Below are 19691 nucleotides of genomic sequence, written 5' to 3'. Positions count from 1 at the left end.
TGTTGTTAAATTCAAAAACCCAACAGTGTGGTCTTCCGCCTGACAAGTTGTTACACATCCAACAACAAGTGTCTAAAGCAATTGATAAACCATCCATGACCCTTAGACAGGCTATGTCACTGTTAGGATCTCTAACCTCATGCATTCCCGCTGTCCGGTGGGCCCAATTTCACACCAGACCTTTACAATCCGAGGTACTGGTTAATGATAGAGTTTTACAGGGGTCTTTGCAGAGTCAGATTACTTTGGGTCCAGAAGCCCTTACTTCTCTTAGATGGTGGCTAAACAGTGACAATTTATCGGCGGGAGTTCCCTGGGTAACACGGGTGACACGTATTGTAACAACAGACGCTAGCCCTTCAGGTTGGGGAGCACACATGGATGACATGATAGTTCAGGGTCTATGGGACCCCTTAACATCAGCCTCCTCTAACCACAGAGAGTTAATGGCAATTGAACTTTCAGTTAAAAAATTCCTCATATATCTGCAGGGTCACCACGTTAAGATCCTCTCTGACAACCAGGTGGCGGTCACATACATAAATCACCAGGGTGGAACTCATTCCGAATCTCTGATGAGAGTGGCGGACCGTTTATTCCAGACAGCGGAGAATCATTTTCTATCTTTAACCGCACTGCACATAAGAGGAAAAGAAAATGTGAAAGCGGACTTTCTAAGCCGCAACACCCTGAGACAAGGGGAATGGTCTCTAAACAGTCTCGTGTTCAACCAGATTGTCCACAAATGGGGACATCCAGAGGTGGATTTATTTGCCACCAGGGACAACCGAAAGACAATAAAATTCTGTTCCCTAAATCCCAGGGAGAATCCTCTGGCGGTAGACGCCTTTCTGATCAACTGGGACTTTCGGTTGGCTTATGCGTTCCCCCGCTGGGCCTGATACCTCTGGTAATCAGGAAGAGAAGAGAAGATCGGGCAAGAGTTATATTGATTGCCCCATTCTGGCCCAGAAGGGCCTGGTTCACCTGGCTCAGGATCATGTCAGTGGGGGACCCCTGGGTGCTTCCGGACATTCCAGATTTGCTCCACCAGGGTCCGATCAGCCATCCTCAAGTAAAGAGTCTCCATTTGACGGCATGGAGTTTGAGAGGGCGTTACTGAAAAACAAAGGGTTCTCCCCAAATTTGATTGAAACCCTTATGAAAAGTAGAAAGCAGATTACAACAACAATCTACGCTAGAACCTGGCGGAAATTCCTGGCCTCTTCTGACTTTAATTTAGAAGAGGGAATACCTATAAAACAGATCTTAGAATTCCTGCAAAGGAGCTTAGAGCTAGATCTATCCACTAGTACCCTAAAGGTACAAGTCTCGGCCCTAGGGGCCTTGTTTTCCTGTAACATCGCCAATAATTATTGGATCTCAAGGTTCATTAAAGCTTCTAGTAGGGCTAGACCCATACATAAGGATAGATCTATGCCTTGGGATCTTAATTTAGGAGAGCCGTTTGAACCATTACAATCAGCTTCAATTAAGGCCTTATCCCTTAAAACAGCATTTCTGGTAGCGATAACATCTGCCCGTAGGGTAGGAGACATACAAGCTCTCTCCAGAATTTCCCCTTATACAGAGTTTCTGTCAGATAGGGTAGTCCTCAGACCGGACCCGGCCTATTTACCAAAAGTATCATCTCGATTTCACAGGTCTCAGGAGATAGTGTTACCATCTTTCCTTCCTAACCCTTCCAACCCTAAGGAAGAACTACTCCATACGCTAGACGTTAGGAGATGCCTGTTAGAGTACATCTCTGTTACCGATACATGGAAGAAAGATAATGCGTTATTTCTATCTTTCCAAAATCCTAGAAAGGGACTCAGGGTATCAAAGTACACGCTAGCGAAGTGGATTAGGGAGGCTATCTCTTTGGCTTATACTGCAGGTGGGGGTCCGACTCCGCAGAATCTGAGGGCGCATTCCACCAGAGCCATGGCTACATCCTGGGCGGAAAAATCTGGAGTATCAATCGACCAGATATGTAAGGCGGCCACATGGTCATCCCCGTCCACCTTCTTTAAACACTATAGGTTGGATTTAGGGGCCTCCTCTGATCTCACCTTCGGGTTAAGGGTGCTGCAAGCTATAGTCCCTCCCTAAGGTAGTGTTACATCTCTGTAAATCTCTCGTCGTGCTGTCATGGGAGTCCGAGTAAAGCATTAAGCTACTTACGGGTAGCGGCATTCCTCGGAGGCCCATGACAGCACCCTTAGTTCCCTCCCGATTTCACGTGGGGGTTGCACCTCCTATAATGTATATATCTCACGTATATATGCCCAGTTCCAATATATGGGTTAAAATTTTGTATATAAACTGTATATAATGTATATTTTTGTATGCTACTAACCGCGGTAGTCCTCTCAAGGCTCTGAAATACAACTGATGCAGGGGAGAGGTGCCGCCCTTTTGTTTCTGTAGGTTTCCTGTTCCTAATGGGCGGATCCCCTCTCTCGTCGTGCTGTCATGGGCCTCCGAGAAATGCCGCTACCTGTAAGTAGCTTAATGCTTTTTCATCTTTCAGGATACATCGGGGGCTTATCTACAGCATTTCAGAATGCTGTAGATCAGCCCCTGATGTCGGTTGGCTTAGCTCACCTTCGATTTTGCGGGTGACAGGTTCCCTTTAACGCGTTTCTGGTGTGCACTGCACCCTTATGAAAATCATGAGTTGTTGGGAACAACTCTGTGAAGGGTTTGTCCTGGATAAAAAGGATATGTTACTTTTGCCCTTGAGAATAGAAATATTGCTTCTTTTGTTGTCTGCTTGTACAACTCAACACCATTCATTTGCATCAGGATAAGCTGTAAAGGTACCGTCACACTAAGCGACGCTGCAGCGATAGCGACAGCAATGCCGATCGCTGCAGCGTCGCTGTGTGGTCGCTGGAGAGCTGTCACACAGACCGCTCTCCAGCGACCAGCGATGCCGAGGTCCCCGGGTAACCAGGGTAAACATCGGGTTGCTAAGCGCAGGGCCGCGCTTAGTAACCCGATGTTTACCCTGGTTACCAGCGTAAAAGTTTAAAAAACAAACAGTACATGCTCACCTGCGCGTCCCCCAGCCTCTGCATCCTGACGCTGACTGAGCTCCGGCCCTAACAGCACAGCGGTGACGTCACCGCTGTTGCTTTCACTTTCAGTTTAGGGCCGGCGCTTTAGTGTCAGGAAGCAGAGGCTGGGGGACGCGCAGGTGAGTATGTACTGTTTGTTTTTTTAACTTTTACGCTGGTAACCAGGGTAAACATCGGGTTACTAAGCGCGGCCCTGCGCTTAGTAACCCGATGTTTACCCTGGTTACCAGTGTAAAATATCGCTGGTATCGTCGCTTTTGCTGTCAAACACGGCGATACACGGCGACCTAGCGACCAAATAATGTGCAGACCTTCTAGCAGCGACCAGCAATTTCACAGCGGGATCCAGATCGCTGCTGCGTGTCAAATACAGCGATATCGCCATCCAGGTCGCTGCAACGTCACGGATTGCTGGCGATATCGCCTAGTGTGACGGTACCTTAACACCAGGCAAAGCCCATTGAACAGGAGTGGTGCTGTTTATGAAAAAAAAATCATACCGTATTTTTTGTACTATAAGGCACCAGTTTTTGAAGCAAGAGAAAGATCTTGCTGTTTGAAGCAGCTGTCTCTAATTGAAGAAAATACTGACACAGCTTGCTTCCCGATCACTGTATCAGCGCCGTTCTCTCTCCTCCTGAATGACACTGATCAGTCTGATCGTGGCACAGCTAGAGAGAAAGCTACCAGGACTTGCACAGTTGCTGCTTCGTGACTAGCTGAAGGATCAGGAGCTTCAAAATGTTTTGATTTATACAGTGTGCAGCTAAGCGCAGAGCTGTGTTTGTATGTGTGTGTATATGGATGTAGCTGAGCTGTGTGTATGTAGCAGAGCTGTGTGTGTGCATGAATTTAGCAGTGTTTTGTATATGTGCACTGCAGAGAGTGTATATCCTGTGCATGCTGTAAGGCTGCATGTGTAGAATACACATGCTGCACAGAAAGATTAACAATAGATCTGCTACCTCCCTATTCTACCCATTAAAATTAGTGCTATTGAGCCCTCCACTTTTTTAAACTGCCAGGAAAGTTTTAGTGTAGATAATTTGTTTTTCCTACTTTGTGCCATTTAAGCTCATGGTACATCGTTCTAATCCTGGACAGTCCCTGGACTCAAGCCTCATTTAAAGAGAACTTGTCTGGTCCTCTAAGGCCCCAAGGTGCCACCTGTATCTGCACTAGACCTATTCCTGAATGTAATCGAACTGTTTGATGTTCCAAAACTCTGCTCATATGAGTGGCAAAGACCATTTTATATTGTGCCTCATAATATACTAGGAGTACTAGGAGTCCATCTCCTCAAATTAGTCCAGCCTCAGTGTGATTGGCATCTTTCTAAACTGTTCCCCACAAGAAATCTTAGGCTGTTGATCAACGTCCTACACTACAGCTGTGACGGGACAGAATTCACACCAAGGTGGCACCACAGGCTGGACTAGTCCGTGGGCGTGAGGTGCTCAAGTGCTTGAAGGTGCTCCGAGTATCGCAGGTGCTTGAGTAACATGTTCGAGCCACTGCGCCCGCATGTTAGACACCACAAAACATGCGGAGGTTGCCTGACATGGGCAATCCCTGCATGTTTTGTGGCTGTTTTAAGAGCCGTGAAACATGTTGGCGCTGGGACTCGAACATATCACTCGAGCACCCACGATACTCTGTGCATACCCGAGCACCCTAGGCAAATGCTAGTAACAAGCACTTGTGTTCGTCACTAGTCCTGGGGAATAGATACCTCCCTGCACTATTCCTGGCAAATTAGCGTGTTATAAGCAGCAATACAAAAGTGTTTTTGATGCTCATAGTAACGGATTTCGGATTTTTTTTTTTTATAATAATGCAGAAATAGGGCTCTAACAGATATTGGTGGCATTTTCAGTATCTAGGTGGACCCGACAGGTTCTTACTAATAGTGTGATATCAACCAATGTGAAAAAAAAAATCATTTATTTTAGTGTTGTGTACATGACGTCATGTACGATAATCTGTGACTTTTCAGTCCTAGCAGAACATGACAGTGCGGCCGCTCAGCAGTATGTGCGTCAGGGATGTCCAACAGCTCTTCGGGCAGATTTATGGGCGCTCCTACTGAACATCTCAGACCAGCCTGAGGTATGTGATGGGACATTTGTTTTCTGAGTTCTTATTTTTAAAATACGAACACATGGATTAAATTTAGGTTTGTAACTGCAACTGATTCAAGCATATCCAGCCCTAATGGTAGTCTTTTCCAAAAAGTCAGCAGGGGGCTTTTAGTGTCCAGCATACTGAATGTAGGTACAAATCAGTAACAATTTCCCATGTGCTGCCAAGAACCTATCGTGTTTGAGCATAACATATATTGGTGCAGATTTGTACATTTCACTACCCAAGGGACCACAATAATATTTGTCTAAAAGGGGCCATTCTTGAAGAATGTAAGCCCCCCCGCTCAAACAATAAAAATATAGCGGGGGTCCCATGTCCACATAGGCCTAATACATTCATTTTAGCCATGATTTTAGGGTCAAGTTGAGGTCAACACATTCTACAGTTCTTGTATGTAAAAGCAGCCAGATCTGGTTCTGGCTGGCTTTTTGCCCGCCTAAATTTTGACAAGTTGATTGGTTGTCAATCAGTTGCTGGGCAGATTTTGTGATTATATATACCTGTGCACCGGCGTTAGATACTCAGTTCGCCGGTGCTTGAAGAAAAGAAGAGACCTCGTCGAGAGATGGAGAAGCTCCTGCAGGAACTCCTATCAAGAGCCGGCGAGAAGGACGGGGAGGATTGGCTGAAAAGCTGCTTAGCTGTAAAACCTCCGTTAGCAGCCTCCGAAGCCATCGCTCCTCCGCCTGTTCCGGAACCTCCGACGCCAGATGCGGGGCAAGAAATGGGAGCTCCGGCCGCTGTGAGCTCTCCATCAAGGGCCAGAAGACAGAAGACGGTTTCTTCAGCGGCTCCGTCTCCTGCGGCATCCAGGCTCGGTGTGTCAGCGGCGAACAGGAAGTCCGGCCGCCGCTGCGTGTCAAAGTCTCGCAGCCCTCCGCGAGACTTCGGAAGTCGTCATCTGGGTGAGCCGTCCACGTCATCAGGAGCGGCCGGAAGAGCCAGAAAGGGCACCGGCCGTAAAAGCGCCGCGGTGCCCCTCTCGGCTAGCGCCCGGTCAGCTCCTGCAACTGCTGTACGGAGCTCGAGGTCCGCTCCACCCCCCATATCATCTGAGGAAGAAGAGGACCGTGATCCAGGATCTGCCAGGCAGCTGTGCTCGCCCCATCCTGCGGGCTGGAGCTCAGGCTGTGAAGAAGGAGGAGGACCGGACGACCGATCAGCGAGGGGTGAGATTTATAATACTCCCTTGTCTGTCCCTCAGAACCAGTTAAGAGATTTGATTAAATCTGTGGTAGCCGAAGCATTATGAGAGGCTAGTGATTCTTCTCGGGCAGCAGCTTCTCCTGCTCTTTTTCGCTCAGAAGCTGCTGCCCTTGTTGTGCCTCCTTTGAATCCTTTCAAGGAGGCTTTAACTTGTGAGCTTTCCCCGCTGGGATTCCATTTGAGCCCCTCTGTTAAGGAGCTCATTTGGAATAATCAATTTGTCGATCTATTTTCATTGTTACCCAGTAGGGATCACCCCCCTAAATCTGAGAAGAAAGATGACAAATCTGATAATGATGATACTAAGCGTAATATTAGGTCCTTTAATAACTGGGTCCAAGCGTTTGCCATCTATGCTTCCGTGTTGGGAGAGAGATCTCCTAACCTTTGTAGTAGTCTCTTCCAACACGTTGATATCATTTTGGAAGCTTATAGAAATTTTGGTGGCTCCGCTTGGCTCAGTTATGATGAGGCTTTTAGACACAAGCTGTCAGTTCATCCCGAACTTAAATGGGGATCCAAAGACATTGGTTTATGGATCAATCTCATGCTTCCTATGAGGACTACTGTTGCTAGGCAGCCTTCTTTTTCTGCTACCAAAAAAGGTGTTTGTTTTGCTTATAATGATTCATCCTGTAAGTGGAACAATAGCTGCCGTTTTCGGCACGAATGTTCTTTTTGTGGGAACCCCCACCCAATGTCCAAATGCTTTAAAAAGCAGGCTGCCCAGCAATCCTCTAAAGAAGCAATTTCTAAGGGCTCAATCGCCAGTGAGGTTGGAAAGAATGGCCCACTGGCTAAACAAATACCCAGACAGGGAGATCAGTAGTTTATTATATAATGGCTTTTCTCTAGGTTTTCGTGTTCCTCAATTTAAAGGCTATGGGTGTGTTTTAGTTAAAAATCTCCCATCCATTAACGACTTCCCCGATGTTGCTAGGGAAAAAATTTTTTCGGAAATAGAGCTAGGTAGGGTCGCGGGCCCCTTTTTGTCTCCCCCGTTTTTAAATTTTCGGTTATCCCCTCTGGGTATCGTTCCCAAAAAGGAGTCGGGTTCTTTCCGTATGATTCATCACCTATCTTATCCAGTCGGCCAATCACTGAATGATGAGGTGGACAAGTCAGTGTGTTCTGTCACCTACTCATCCTTTGATATCGCTCTGGATATGCTTAGAAAATTCGGCCCTAACTCCCTTATGTCCAAATCAGACATCAAATCTGCCTTCAGACTTCTCCCAGTGCACCCGGAGGGGTTTAATTCTTTGGGTTTTCATTTTGATAACTGCTTCTTTTTTGACAAATGCCTTCCTATGGGTTTTTCCCTGTCCTGTTTTTATTTTGAGAATTTTTCTCGTTTTTTACATTGGGTTTTGGAATGTAGTGATTGTGAGGCGGGTATTTTACATTATTTAGATGATTTCCTTTTTGTTGGCCCTTCCCAATCTATGGCTTGTGAAAATACGCTTTCTAGGTTCCTAGATTTGTGCGCATATTTTGGAATCCCAATTGCCCACGAGAAAACGGTACCCCCTTGTAGTTGTATTGAATTTTTGGGTATCACGATTGATTCAGTTAAAATGGAAACTCTTTTGCCGCGTGAGAAAATTGACAAACTTCGTGGTTCATTGGAAAACTTATTAGCTAAGGACAAAATCACTCTGAAAGAGCTTCAGTCCCTACTGGGCCTGCTGAATTTTTCTTTAAGAGTCATTCCGATTGGCAGGGTTTTTTCCAGGTCACTTTATGAAGCCACTAAAGGGCATTCCTCTCCCAATTCCCATATCAGACTATGTTCTGAAGTGAAGGAAGACGCCAGAATCTGGCTAGCATTTTTAGAGGGCTTTAATGGTAAATCAATAATCCAATCCCCTTTTATTTCCTCAGACTCTATTCCCCTCGTTTTTTCGGTAGATTCCAGTATGGGTTTGGCTTGTTTATTCCAAACTCACTGGGTATCCCGGGAATGGCCTGCTAGCTGGGTTGCTAGAAGTATAAACAAGAACCCGTTTATTGCTGAGCTGTTATCAATCCTTCTGTGTATTTGCCTATGGGGTCATGAGTTAAGAAATTTCAGGGTCGTATTACATTCCATGAATCCAGCAGTGAATTTTTCGATCAATACTCTATCTTCCAAGAATGCGATTGCTGCAAAAATTCAGAGAAAATTGGTTTTGGAGTGCTTGAACTGCAATATTTGGTTAAAAGCAGCTTTGGGAGATGGTAAAGTTAGTCATTTAACTGATCTTATATTACATCGTCAGTGGCTTGATTTTTATCTACAGGTCCCAATGGCAGACAAAGAAGCGTACGATTGCTCCCTTTCAATTCAGGACCTGATTCCAATATAATTCCTTATTTTATTCAAAATTCTTTATCAGTAAGATCATGGGCTGATTACTCAGTCGCATGGAAGAAATGGGTAGATTTTTCTGTGCTTTTCGGTTTTAACCCCTCTGTTCCTGACCCAAATTCAGCTTTGAAATTCGCTGAGTCTTTGGTCAAACAGGGATTATCTTTTTCCACAATAGCAAAAAGTTTTGCGGGTGTCTCTTTCTTTTTAAAACTGCATGGCGGTACTGCGTTAACAGAATTCTTTTTGGTTAAGCAATTTTTGAAGGGCCTGAAGAGGGAGAGGTTTTGTCCAGATTTGAGGTGCCCTATTTCTATTTCTTTGTTAATTGATATTTGTTCCGCTCTCGGGCATGTTTGTAGGAATATGGAGGAAGCGCTTTTGTTTAATTCCATATTTTCTATCTCCTTTTTTGGGGCGCTAAGGGTCAGTGAGGTAGTTTCAGCTAAGAAAACTGTTTCATCCGGGCTTATGCTTTAAGACGTCAGAATTTTTCAACACTTTCTTCTCTTGTTTATCAGGAAGTCTAAAACAGATCAATTGGGGAGAGGATCTGAGCTAAGATTGAATTCATTTCCTGAGTCTAAGATTTGCCCTGTGTCTAACCTGTCTAAGTGGATTTTGTTCAGGCCTTCTGTTGAGGGCTCCCTATTTGTTCATAGAGATTCTTCCCCGGTGACGGTTTTTCAATTTAATTTTATTTTAAAAAAGTGCTTGGCATTTTTGGGAAAAAGTCATCTCAAAATTACTTCCCATTCTTTCAGAATAGGTGCGGCTACAGAAGCATCAAGGGCTGGCCTATCTGACAATAGAATAAAAAGACTGGGAAGATGGGAGTCGAATAGATTCAAAATTTATGTTCGTCCGGATCTATATCCTGATTAATTGTTATTTCTCTTATATTCTGCAGTTGTGTGGATCGTTGGGCATTCATTTGTCTTCTGGGCTCAGAAGAGGGCCAGCCTTCGATCATATTCTGAGAATCTATCGTTCAATTCTTCTAAAGTACGAGTGTTTTGGCACGGTATTCGCGGCCTGAAATGGCCTTCTTTAGTTTCTGAAGTAAAGAGTTGTTTAGAGAGTTTCCCTTACCCGGATCTAATTGTAGTGCACCTCGCTGGGAATGACTTGGGAAGAATCAACACTTTGAATTTTCTGGCCATTATGCGGTCAGATTTTACTTATTTAAGGCAAACTTTTCCATTATCTGGTGTTGTTTTTTCTGAAGTCATCCCCAGGCGTGCTTGGCATTGTAATCAACTTTCATTTTTGGATAAGATCAGGAAGAGAGTTAATTTTTCCATGAAGAAGTTTTTGCCTCTTATTTCTGGGTTTTCGTTTAGACATACAGATTTAGAAGGTTTTTTACCAGGGATGTTCAGAGATGATTCGATTCATTTGTCCGAAATCGGACTCGATATATTCAATCTTAATATGGGCAATATAATCGAAAAATGGCTGTGTGGTTTGGGGGGGGCCTCGGCTCTTTGAACCTTGGCCTTTTGGGTAAAATCACTCAATTTTGGGTGGATTTGGTTTATGGAAGTTTATGGACATTTTGGACTTATGAACTTATGGATATTATTTCTTGGTTATTTATTCAATTAATTGGATTTTGTAACCCAAAATAAAACCTCACGGCCATTTATTCCAAACATTAAAGGTGTCTTGTGTTTTTATTTTTATATTTATAGTTATAGGCCTTATGGGGACATGTAAGCCCCCCCGCTCAAACAATAAAAATATAGCGGGGGTCCCATGTCCACATAGGCCTAATACATTCATTTTAGCCATGATTTTAGGGTCAAGTTGAGGTCAACACATTCTACAGTTCTTGTATGTAAAAGCAGCCAGATCTGGTTCTGGCTGGCTTTTTGCCCGCCTAAATTTTGACAAGTTGATTGGTTGTCAATCAGTTGCTGGGCAGATTTTGTGATTATATATACCTGTGCACCGGCGTTAGATACTCAGTTCGCCGGTGCTTGAAGAAAAGAAGAGCCCGCCCTCCCTCCCTTTATGTTATCATTCACCTGTCGTTTGGTTTTATTTGTGGGTAAAAATCACTCAATTTTGGGTGGATTTGGTTTATGGAAGTTTATGGACATTTTGGACTTATGAACTTATGGATATTATTTCTTGGTTATTTATTCAATTAATTGGATTTTGTAACCCAAAATAAAACCTCACGGCCATTTATTCCAAGCATTAAAGGTGTCTTGTGTTTTTATTTTTATTTTTATATTTATAGTTATAGGCCTTATGGGGGACATGAAAAAAGATAGATGTTCCAATATGTCACCAACTTTTTCATTCCATGCCTTGAAAACTTGGTGCTAAAATCATGGAGGTCATACAAAATACTAAATATACAGTAATTATTACACATAATCCCATAGACAAAGGAATAGACAAAAGTGCAATGACAATCCACTACGTCGAAAATAATTGTTTATTTAAATATCCTAAAAATATTTGGCAATAATGAAATAATTTAATTAAATCTCTTTCCCTCTGGGCATCACCCATGAGATTGTGTAATAATTAGTGATGAGCGAATATACTCGTTACTCGAGATTTCCCCAGCACGCTCGGGTGTCCTCTGAGTATTTTTTAGTGCTCGGAGATTTAGTTTTTCTTGCCGCAGCTGGATGATTTACATCTTCTAGCCAGCATAAGTACATGTGGGGGTTGCCTGGTTGCTAGGGAATCCCCACATGTACTTATGCTGGCTAACAGATGTAAATCATTCAGCTGCGGCAATAAAAACTAAATCTCCGAGCACTAAGAAATACTCGGAGGACCCCCGAGCATGCTCTAGAAATCTCGAGTAATGAGTATATTCGCTCATCACTAGTAATAATCTCTGTATGGTGCATTCCTATACTTTGTAGATGGATCAGCATAAGGATTGTTGTTAGTAAAATACTAAATATTGTATCCATGCCTCTTCATCCCAATCCTGGTATGCATGGCTCCCCATTCCTATCCTGGTATACATGGCCTCCTCATCCCTATCCTGGTATACATAGCCTCCTCATCCCTATCCTGGTATACATGGCCTCCTCATCCCTATCCTGGTAAGCATGGTCTCCTCATCCACATCCTGGTATGCATGGCCTCCTCATCCCTATCCTGGTATACATGGCCTCCTCATCCCTATCCTGATATACATGGCCTCCTCATCCCTATCCTGGTATACATGACCTCCTCATCTCTATCCTGGTATGCATGGCCTCCTCATCCCTATCCTCGTGTGCATGGCCTCCTCATCCCTATCCTGGTAAGCATGGCTCCTCATCCCGATCCTGGTATACATGGCCTCCTAATCCCTATCCTGGAATGCATGGGCCTCCTCATCCCTATCCTGGTATACATGGCCTCCTCATCTCTATCCTGGTATGCATGGCCTCCTCATCCCTATCCTCGTGTGCATGGCCTCCTCATCCCTATCCTGGTAAGCATGGCTCCTCATCCCGATCCTGGTATACATGGCCTCCTAATCCCTATCCTGGAATGCATGGGCCTCCTCATCCCTATCCTGGTATACATGGCCTCCTCATCTCTATCCTGGTATGCATGGCCTCCTCATCCCTATCCTTGTGTGCATGGCCTCCTCATCCCTATCCTGGTAAGCATGGCTCCTCATCCCTATCCTGGTATGCTTGGCCTCCTCATCCCTATCCTGGAATGCATGGGCCTCCTCATCCCTATCCTGGTATACATGGCCTCCTCATCTCTATCCTGGTATGCATGGCCTCCTCATCCCTATCCTCGTGTGCATGGCCTCCTCATCCCTATCCTGGTAAGCATGGCTCCTCATCCCGATCCTGGTATACATGGCCTCCTAATCCCTATCCTGGAATGCATGGACCTCCTCATCCCTATCCTGGTATGCATGGACTCCTCATCCCTATCCTGGTATGCATGGCCCCTATCAGAAAAACATTAAAAAAAACAAAACAATCCTGCTTACCGTCCCTGCGCTTCCTCCGCAGCTTATTATCCTGGTGCCAGCAGCTGCAGCAGCCAGGCGAACACATGTCCTTGCTAATTAAGGGAATGAATATTCACACCTATGGGCGTGGAGAAAAGTGAATATTAATTTCTCAAGTAGCGGGCACACGTGACCGCCCGGCCGCTGCTGGAAGCTGGCGGCTGTGGCTGACACTGTGCGTACTATTACAGAGAAATGAATATTCTCTGCCAGCTCAGTGAATATTCATATCTCTTTAGCAGTAGGCACAGGTTTTAGCCGCAACAGTATAAAAAGATAGATGCAGCCAATGAAGCCCAAAACCATTTCAAGGATATAAGCAGTTTGGGATATATTAAAAGTTATATTTTATTGAGTTATTAATTTAAAAACTCCTATTAGACAATAACCTAAGCATAAAGTGCAAACGTACCAAAAAATGTGCAGAGAAGTCACTAGAAATACCACCATACACACATTCCTGCGTCCAGGTAGGTGTGAGAAAGAAACCCAAAATAATTAGCGTACTGGTTCAATGTGATAAAGCCATATACAGGACCCAACATTGCCCCAGAGGTTAATCACATACACGGCATACTGGGTTTACCAAAAAACAATTTTCAGTATGCGGGTTCAATGTCTAAGAGCCATATAAGATCCACAATGCCTCAAAATTTATCACAGAATGGCACCCTCTAGTATAGGGTGAAGTAAGATTCCTATACCCTTAGATTGTTATCCACCAAATAAGCCAGTACAATCATGGCCCTAGAGAGGAGGGCTGAAGATCTATGATACTTCATGAGACCTCTAATAAGCAAGGTGGATACTATGGTGGTATATGAAGCCCTTAAGAGGAAAAGGTAGCCAAAAACAGCAAAAGGGACCTGGTATATTACCTTTTTATACACCACAAATCAGTTAATGCCATCTGGATAAACAGAAAATCTCTTACACCTCAGATTCAAATTTGTGATTTGACTTATACCTAGGTGTGTTTCCAGCAAACTAAGGATGGCATAAGTCTAGCTCAATTCCTTCTACTCAGCATTATATATTTAAGAACGGTCTCACCATTTCCTGCAGGCTGAGTTAGTCACCAACTTCTGTGGGATGTCATATTAGAGCTGTCCCCCGTTGGTTGGTTTTCATAGCTAATACATAGCGCAGAATTTGTCTCCTGATTGATCCGTGATATGGGACATTCATGAGAATTTGAAGGCGAGACGTTAATAAGACTGATAATGTCTATTAAATGTCAGAACTCCAGATACAATGCCCTTAACATGCAGGCATCCTATATATAAATCCTTTCCTTGCAAGATAATCAAGATATCAAAACTGTATATTTCATATTTATTTTCTGCCGTAAACTCATTTTTCTTTGGTAAGCTCTAGACTGGTTTATAGCTTTTCCATTAACACGTTTCCACTGACTGTCAACCCAGAAATTGACATCTTGGGGATGTTGCTAAACAGGTGGAAAAGCCTTAAATTGATGAACACTTACACTTTGTGTTTTATTTTGTACTCTATTATCCAAAAACTAGCGCTCAAAATGAGGGCACATGACATTTCTTCCATGGTTCATCACTTATTTCGGGTGCCTGTCCTTGAAGGCAGGACGTTCCTTGCAGGAGAACTTCGATTTGTTAATTATTCCGGCAGCGGACTTGTGCTGAATGCCCAGCAGCTCTTACTGCCAATATGTTTCCTTCAGATTATGTCTCTCAGGGCTAATTTAATAATCAGCTGGAACCATTGTTTAACTGTGGCAACTTCTGTTGTCAAGCTGTTTCTACATTAATTGATTCTCAGAAAGATTGCGAGACGTACTGCAAAGGAGAGAAAGATTGGAACACCATTAGTCATTGTCGTCTGTCTCATCATTCAGCCTCGTAATTCGCCTGATATCTTCTAGATTTAAGGGTTCTATCTGTGTTTTTTACACATTTGCTAATAATTGCATTCAGTACTTAATTCTTTACCGTAATCCAAATTACCTCTGTGTGAGTTGTGGAAATAGGCAGATTTAGCACCGAGGAGCCTATAAATGACATCCAGGTTGTTTATCATGCGGCTATCCAAGAAACGGATATGAACACAAAAAAGCGGAGTATAACGTACAGTGCCATGTAAAAGTTTGGCACCCCTGGTCAAAATTACAGTTATTGTGAAAAGTTAGGTAAGTTGAAGACTAAATGATCTCAAAAGGGACTAAAGTTAAAGATGACACATTTGCTATGTATTTTAGGCAAATATACTGTATATACTCGTGTATATACGTATATATACGCGTGTATAAGCCGAGGCACCTAATTTTGCCACAGAAAACTGGGAAAACTTATTGACTCGAGTATAAGCAGGGTATGCATTGTCCCCTCGTCGCCATCCTTGTCTGCATGGTTCCTCACCCCCATCTTTGTCTGCATGGCTCCTTATTCCCATCCTTGTCTGCATGGTTCTTCATCCCCACCCTTGTATGCATGACTCCTTATTCCCATCCTTGTATGCATGGCTCCTTATTCCCATCCTTGTATGCATGGCTCCTTATTCCCATCCTTGTATGCATGACTCCTTATTCCCATCCTTGTATGCATGGTTCCTTATTCCCATCCTTGTCTGCATGGCTCCTCATTCCCATCCTTGTATGCATGGCTCCTTATTCCCATCCTTGTCTGCATGGCTCCTTATTCCCATCCTTGTCTGCATGGCTCCTTATTCCCATCCTTGTCTGCATGGCTCCTTATTCCCATCCTTGTCTGCATGGCTCCTTATTCCCATCCTTGTATGCATGGCTCCTTATTCCCATCCTTGTCTGCATGGCTCCCTATTCCCATCCTTGTCTGCATGGCTCCTTATCCCCATCCTTGTCTGCATGGCTCCTTATCCCCATCCTTGTCTGCATGGCTCCTTATTCCCATCCTTGTCTGCATGGCTCCTTATTCCCATCCTTGTCTGCATGGCTCCTTATTCCCATCCTTGTCTGCATGGCTCCTTATTCCCATCCTTGTCTGCATGGCTCCTTATTCCCATCCTTGTCTGCATGGCTCCTTATTCCTATCCTTGTCTGCATGGCTCCTTATTCTCATCCTTGTCTGCATGGCTCCTTATCCCCATCCTTGTCTGCATGGCTCCTTATTCCCATCCTTGTCTGCATGGCTCCTTATCCCCGTCCTGGTCTGCATGGCTCCTTATTCCCATCCTTGTCTGCATGGCTCCTTATCCCCGTCCTGGTCTGCATGGCTCCTTATTCCCATCCTTGTCTGCATGGCTCCTTATCCCCGTCCTGGTCTGCATGGCTCCTTATTCCCATCCTTGTCTGCATGGCTCCATATCCCCATCCTTGTCTGCATGGCTCCTTATTCCCATCCTTGTCTGCATGGCTACTTATCCCCATCTTTGTCTGCATGGCTCCTTATTCCCATCCTTGTGTGCATGGCTCCTTATTCCCATCCTTGTCTGCATGGCTCTTTATTCCCATGCTTGTCTGCATGGCTCCTTATTCCCATCCTTGTCTGCATGGCTCCCTATTCCCATCATTGTCTGCATGGCTCCTTATCCCCATCCTTGTCTGCATGGCTCCTTATTCCCATCCTTGTCTGCATGGCTCCTTATTCCCATCCTTGTCTGCATGGCTCCTTAGTCCCATCCTTGTCTGCATGGCTCCTTATTCCCATCCTTGTCTGCATGGCTCCTTATTCCCATCCTTGTCTGCATGGCTCCTTATTCCCATCCTTGTCTGCATGGCTCCTTATTCCCATCCTTGTCTGCATGTTTCCTTATTCCCATCCTTGTCTGCATGGCTCCTTATTCTCATCCTTGTCTGCATGGCTCCTTATCCCCATCCTTTTCTGCATGGCTCCTTATTCCCATGCTTGTCTGCATGGCTCCTTATCCCCATCCTGGTCTGCATGGCTCCTTATTCCCATCCTTGTCTGCATGGCTCCATATCCCCATCCTTGTCTGCATGGCTCCTTATTCCCATCCTTGTCTGCATGGCTACTTATCCCCATCCTTGTCTGCATGGCTCCTTATTCCCATCCTTGTGTGCATGGCTCCTTATTCCCATCCTTGTGTGCATGGCTCCTTATTCCCATCCTTGTATGCATGGCTCTTTATTCCCATGCTTTTCTGCATGGCTCCTTATTCCCATCCTTGTCTGCATGGCTCTTTATTCCCATGCTTGTCTGCATGGCTCCTTATCCCCATCCTTGTCTGCATGGCTCCTTATTTCCATCCTTGTCTGCATGGCTCCTTATTCCCATCCTTGTCTGCATGGCTCCTTATTCCTATCCTTGTCTGCATGGCTCCTTATTCCCATCCTTGTCTGCATGGCTACTTATCCCCATCCTTGTCTGCATGGCTCCTTATTCCCATCCTTGTATGCATGGCTCCTTATTCCCATCCTTGTATGCATGGCTCCTTATTCCCCATCCTTGTATGCATGGCTCCTTATTCCCCATCCTTGTATGCATGACTCCTTATTCCCCATCCTTGTATGCATGGCTCCTTATTCCCCATCCTTGTATGCATGGTTCCTTATTCCCATCCTTGTCTGCATGACTCCTTATTCCCATCCTTGTATGCATGGCTCCTTATTCCCATCCTTGCCTGCATGGCTCCTTATTCCCATCCTTGCCTGCATGGCTCCTTATTCCCATCCTTGTGTGCATGGCTCCTTATTCCCATCCTTGTCTGCATGGCTACTTATTCCCATCCTTGTCTGCATGGCTCCTTATTCCCATCCTTGTCTGCATGGCTCATTATTTCCATCCTTGTCTGCATGGCTCCTTATTCCCATCCTTGTCTGCATGGCTCCTTATTCCCATCCTTGTCTGCATGGCTCCTTATCCCTATCCTTGTCTGCATGGCTCCTTATCCCTATCCTTGTCTGCATGGCTCCTTATTCCCATCCTTGTCTGCATGGCTCCTTATCCCCATCCTGGTCTGCATGGCTCCTTATTCCCATCCTTGTCTGCATGGCTCCATATCCCCATCCTTGTCTGCATGGCTCCTTATTCCCATCCTTGTCTGCATGGCTCCTTATCCCCATCCTTGTCTGCATGGCTCCTTATTCCCATCCTTGTGTGCATGGCTCCTTATTCCCATCCTTGTCTGCATGGCTCCTTATTCGTTGTAAATAGCGTTTTGGAATAAAATATAACTTTTAATAGGTTAACAAAAATACAAAAATAATCTATAATCTAAAGTGCAAGGTGCTGGGACAAACAGGACAGATACAGTGGATCACACACAAACAAGGAGTACAAAGCAGTCTATAAAAGACTTCTTGGACCCTCAGTCCTTTTTCCTGTATGGTGAATTTAGCAATTGTTGGTATTCTCTGGTAGCAATACCTAACACTGGATGTACCCAACTTATTTGAGGAAGCACTCCCATATCAGACCCTTCCTAGTATCAGTAAAAGGATCAATGCAACACATAGGCAAATTATATAGATAGGAGAGGTCTCACCCGATACCAGCACCTTGCACTTTAGATTATAGATTATTTTGTATATTAATGTCCACACTCACACAGTGTACATCACACGGTATCCTCTGGATCACAGCCGGGAAACAAAACAGTCCGTGGGAGTCCTGTTGCCGAGGGCGACTGCACAACAATATCATGCTGCGGGGCGCCAGGAGTTCGCTCAGGAGGCTGAGCTTCTGCAGAGCCGTCTGCTCCACAAGTTGCAAACTCCAAACTAATACACCCAAACCCTTGCTGCAGGTTTTTTTTTAAACTGGAATCTGTGGCCATCGGCCACTTGCAAGACCCGGCCTGGAGGAAACGGACCGCCCCGCTACCTTCCTGTAGTCCGTTTAAAAAAATAAAAGCCCATAACGGATTTTCCTGGTCAATGCCTTGGCCAAATAGCTTGACCAGGTCCATGCTTACTTTTATTTTGCCTTGTGACTCACAGGCATCTTGCTGTGACCACAAGGCACTCCAGCGGGTCTAATAGGATCCCGTCAACATCCTGGGGGATACATATTGAACCTCGCATATGATCCCCCCTCCCTGCCTCACAGTACGTTAATAAAAATACAAAAATAATCTATAGCCTAAAGTGCAAGGTGCTGGTATCGGGTGAGGCCTCTCCTATCTATATGATTTTCCTATGTGTTGCATTGATCCTTTTACTGATACTAGGAAGGGTCTGACAAGGGAGTGCTTCCTCAAATAAGTTGTGTACATCCAGTGTTGGGTATTGCTTCCAGAGAATACCAACAATTGCTGAATTCACCATACAGGAAAAAGGACTGAGGGTCCAAGAAGTCATTAAGGCTAGGTTCACATTGCGTTATGGCTGTACGTTAAACGGACTACGTTACACCTCGGCATAACGCGGTGTAACGTAGCCCGCTAACGCTGCCATTGAAAGCAATGTCGGACTCATCGCTAGCGCACTAGTGCAGTCCGTTAGTGTATGTTAGTGTATGCGCTGAACGGACTGCACTAAACGCAATGTGAACCTAGCCTTATAGACTGCTTTGTACTCCTTGTTTGTGTGTGATCCTCTGTATCTGTCCTGTTTGTCCCAGCACCTTGCACTTTAGGTTATAGATTATTTTTGTATTTTTATTAAAGTACCTATTAAAAGTTATGTTTTATTCCTAAACGTTGTTTACAATTGATACTACTTGGACATGACCATCTGCTACTTTTCGATGGCTCCTTATTCCCATCCTTGTCTGCATGGCTCCTTATCTCTATCCTTGCATGCTTGGCTCCTTATCCCCATCCTTGTATACATGGTTCCTCATCCTTATCCTTGCAAGCTTGGCCACCATGAGAAAAGCATAAAAAAAAAAAAAATCCTACTTGCCTTCCCGGCGCACCCTCGCAGCATCTCGTTCCGATGCCAGCCGCTCCTGGTGCCCTCCGAGTATTTGTAAGTGCTCGGAGATTTAGTTTTCCT

The 19691-nt window shown here is 44.7% G+C and overlaps 1 protein-coding gene across 1 annotated transcript in view; it reads left to right on the top strand.

Moving 5' to 3' along the window:
- TBC1D19 (TBC1 domain family member 19) overlaps nucleotides 1-19691 on the top strand; it is a 314406-nt gene that overhangs the window by 127195 nt on the left and 167520 nt on the right. The window contains exon 11 of the mRNA XM_077279938.1: nucleotides 5083-5195. Coding sequence (XP_077136053.1) covers nucleotides 5083-5195 — 113 coding nt within the window. The remainder of the gene's footprint in view (nucleotides 1-5082; nucleotides 5196-19691) is intronic.

Source organism: Ranitomeya variabilis, chromosome 1 (assembly GCF_051348905.1).
Source record: "Ranitomeya variabilis isolate aRanVar5 chromosome 1, aRanVar5.hap1, whole genome shotgun sequence".
Lineage (NCBI taxonomy): Eukaryota > Metazoa > Chordata > Amphibia > Anura > Dendrobatidae > Ranitomeya > Ranitomeya variabilis.
This window is presented reverse-complemented; position numbering and strand designations above follow the sequence as displayed.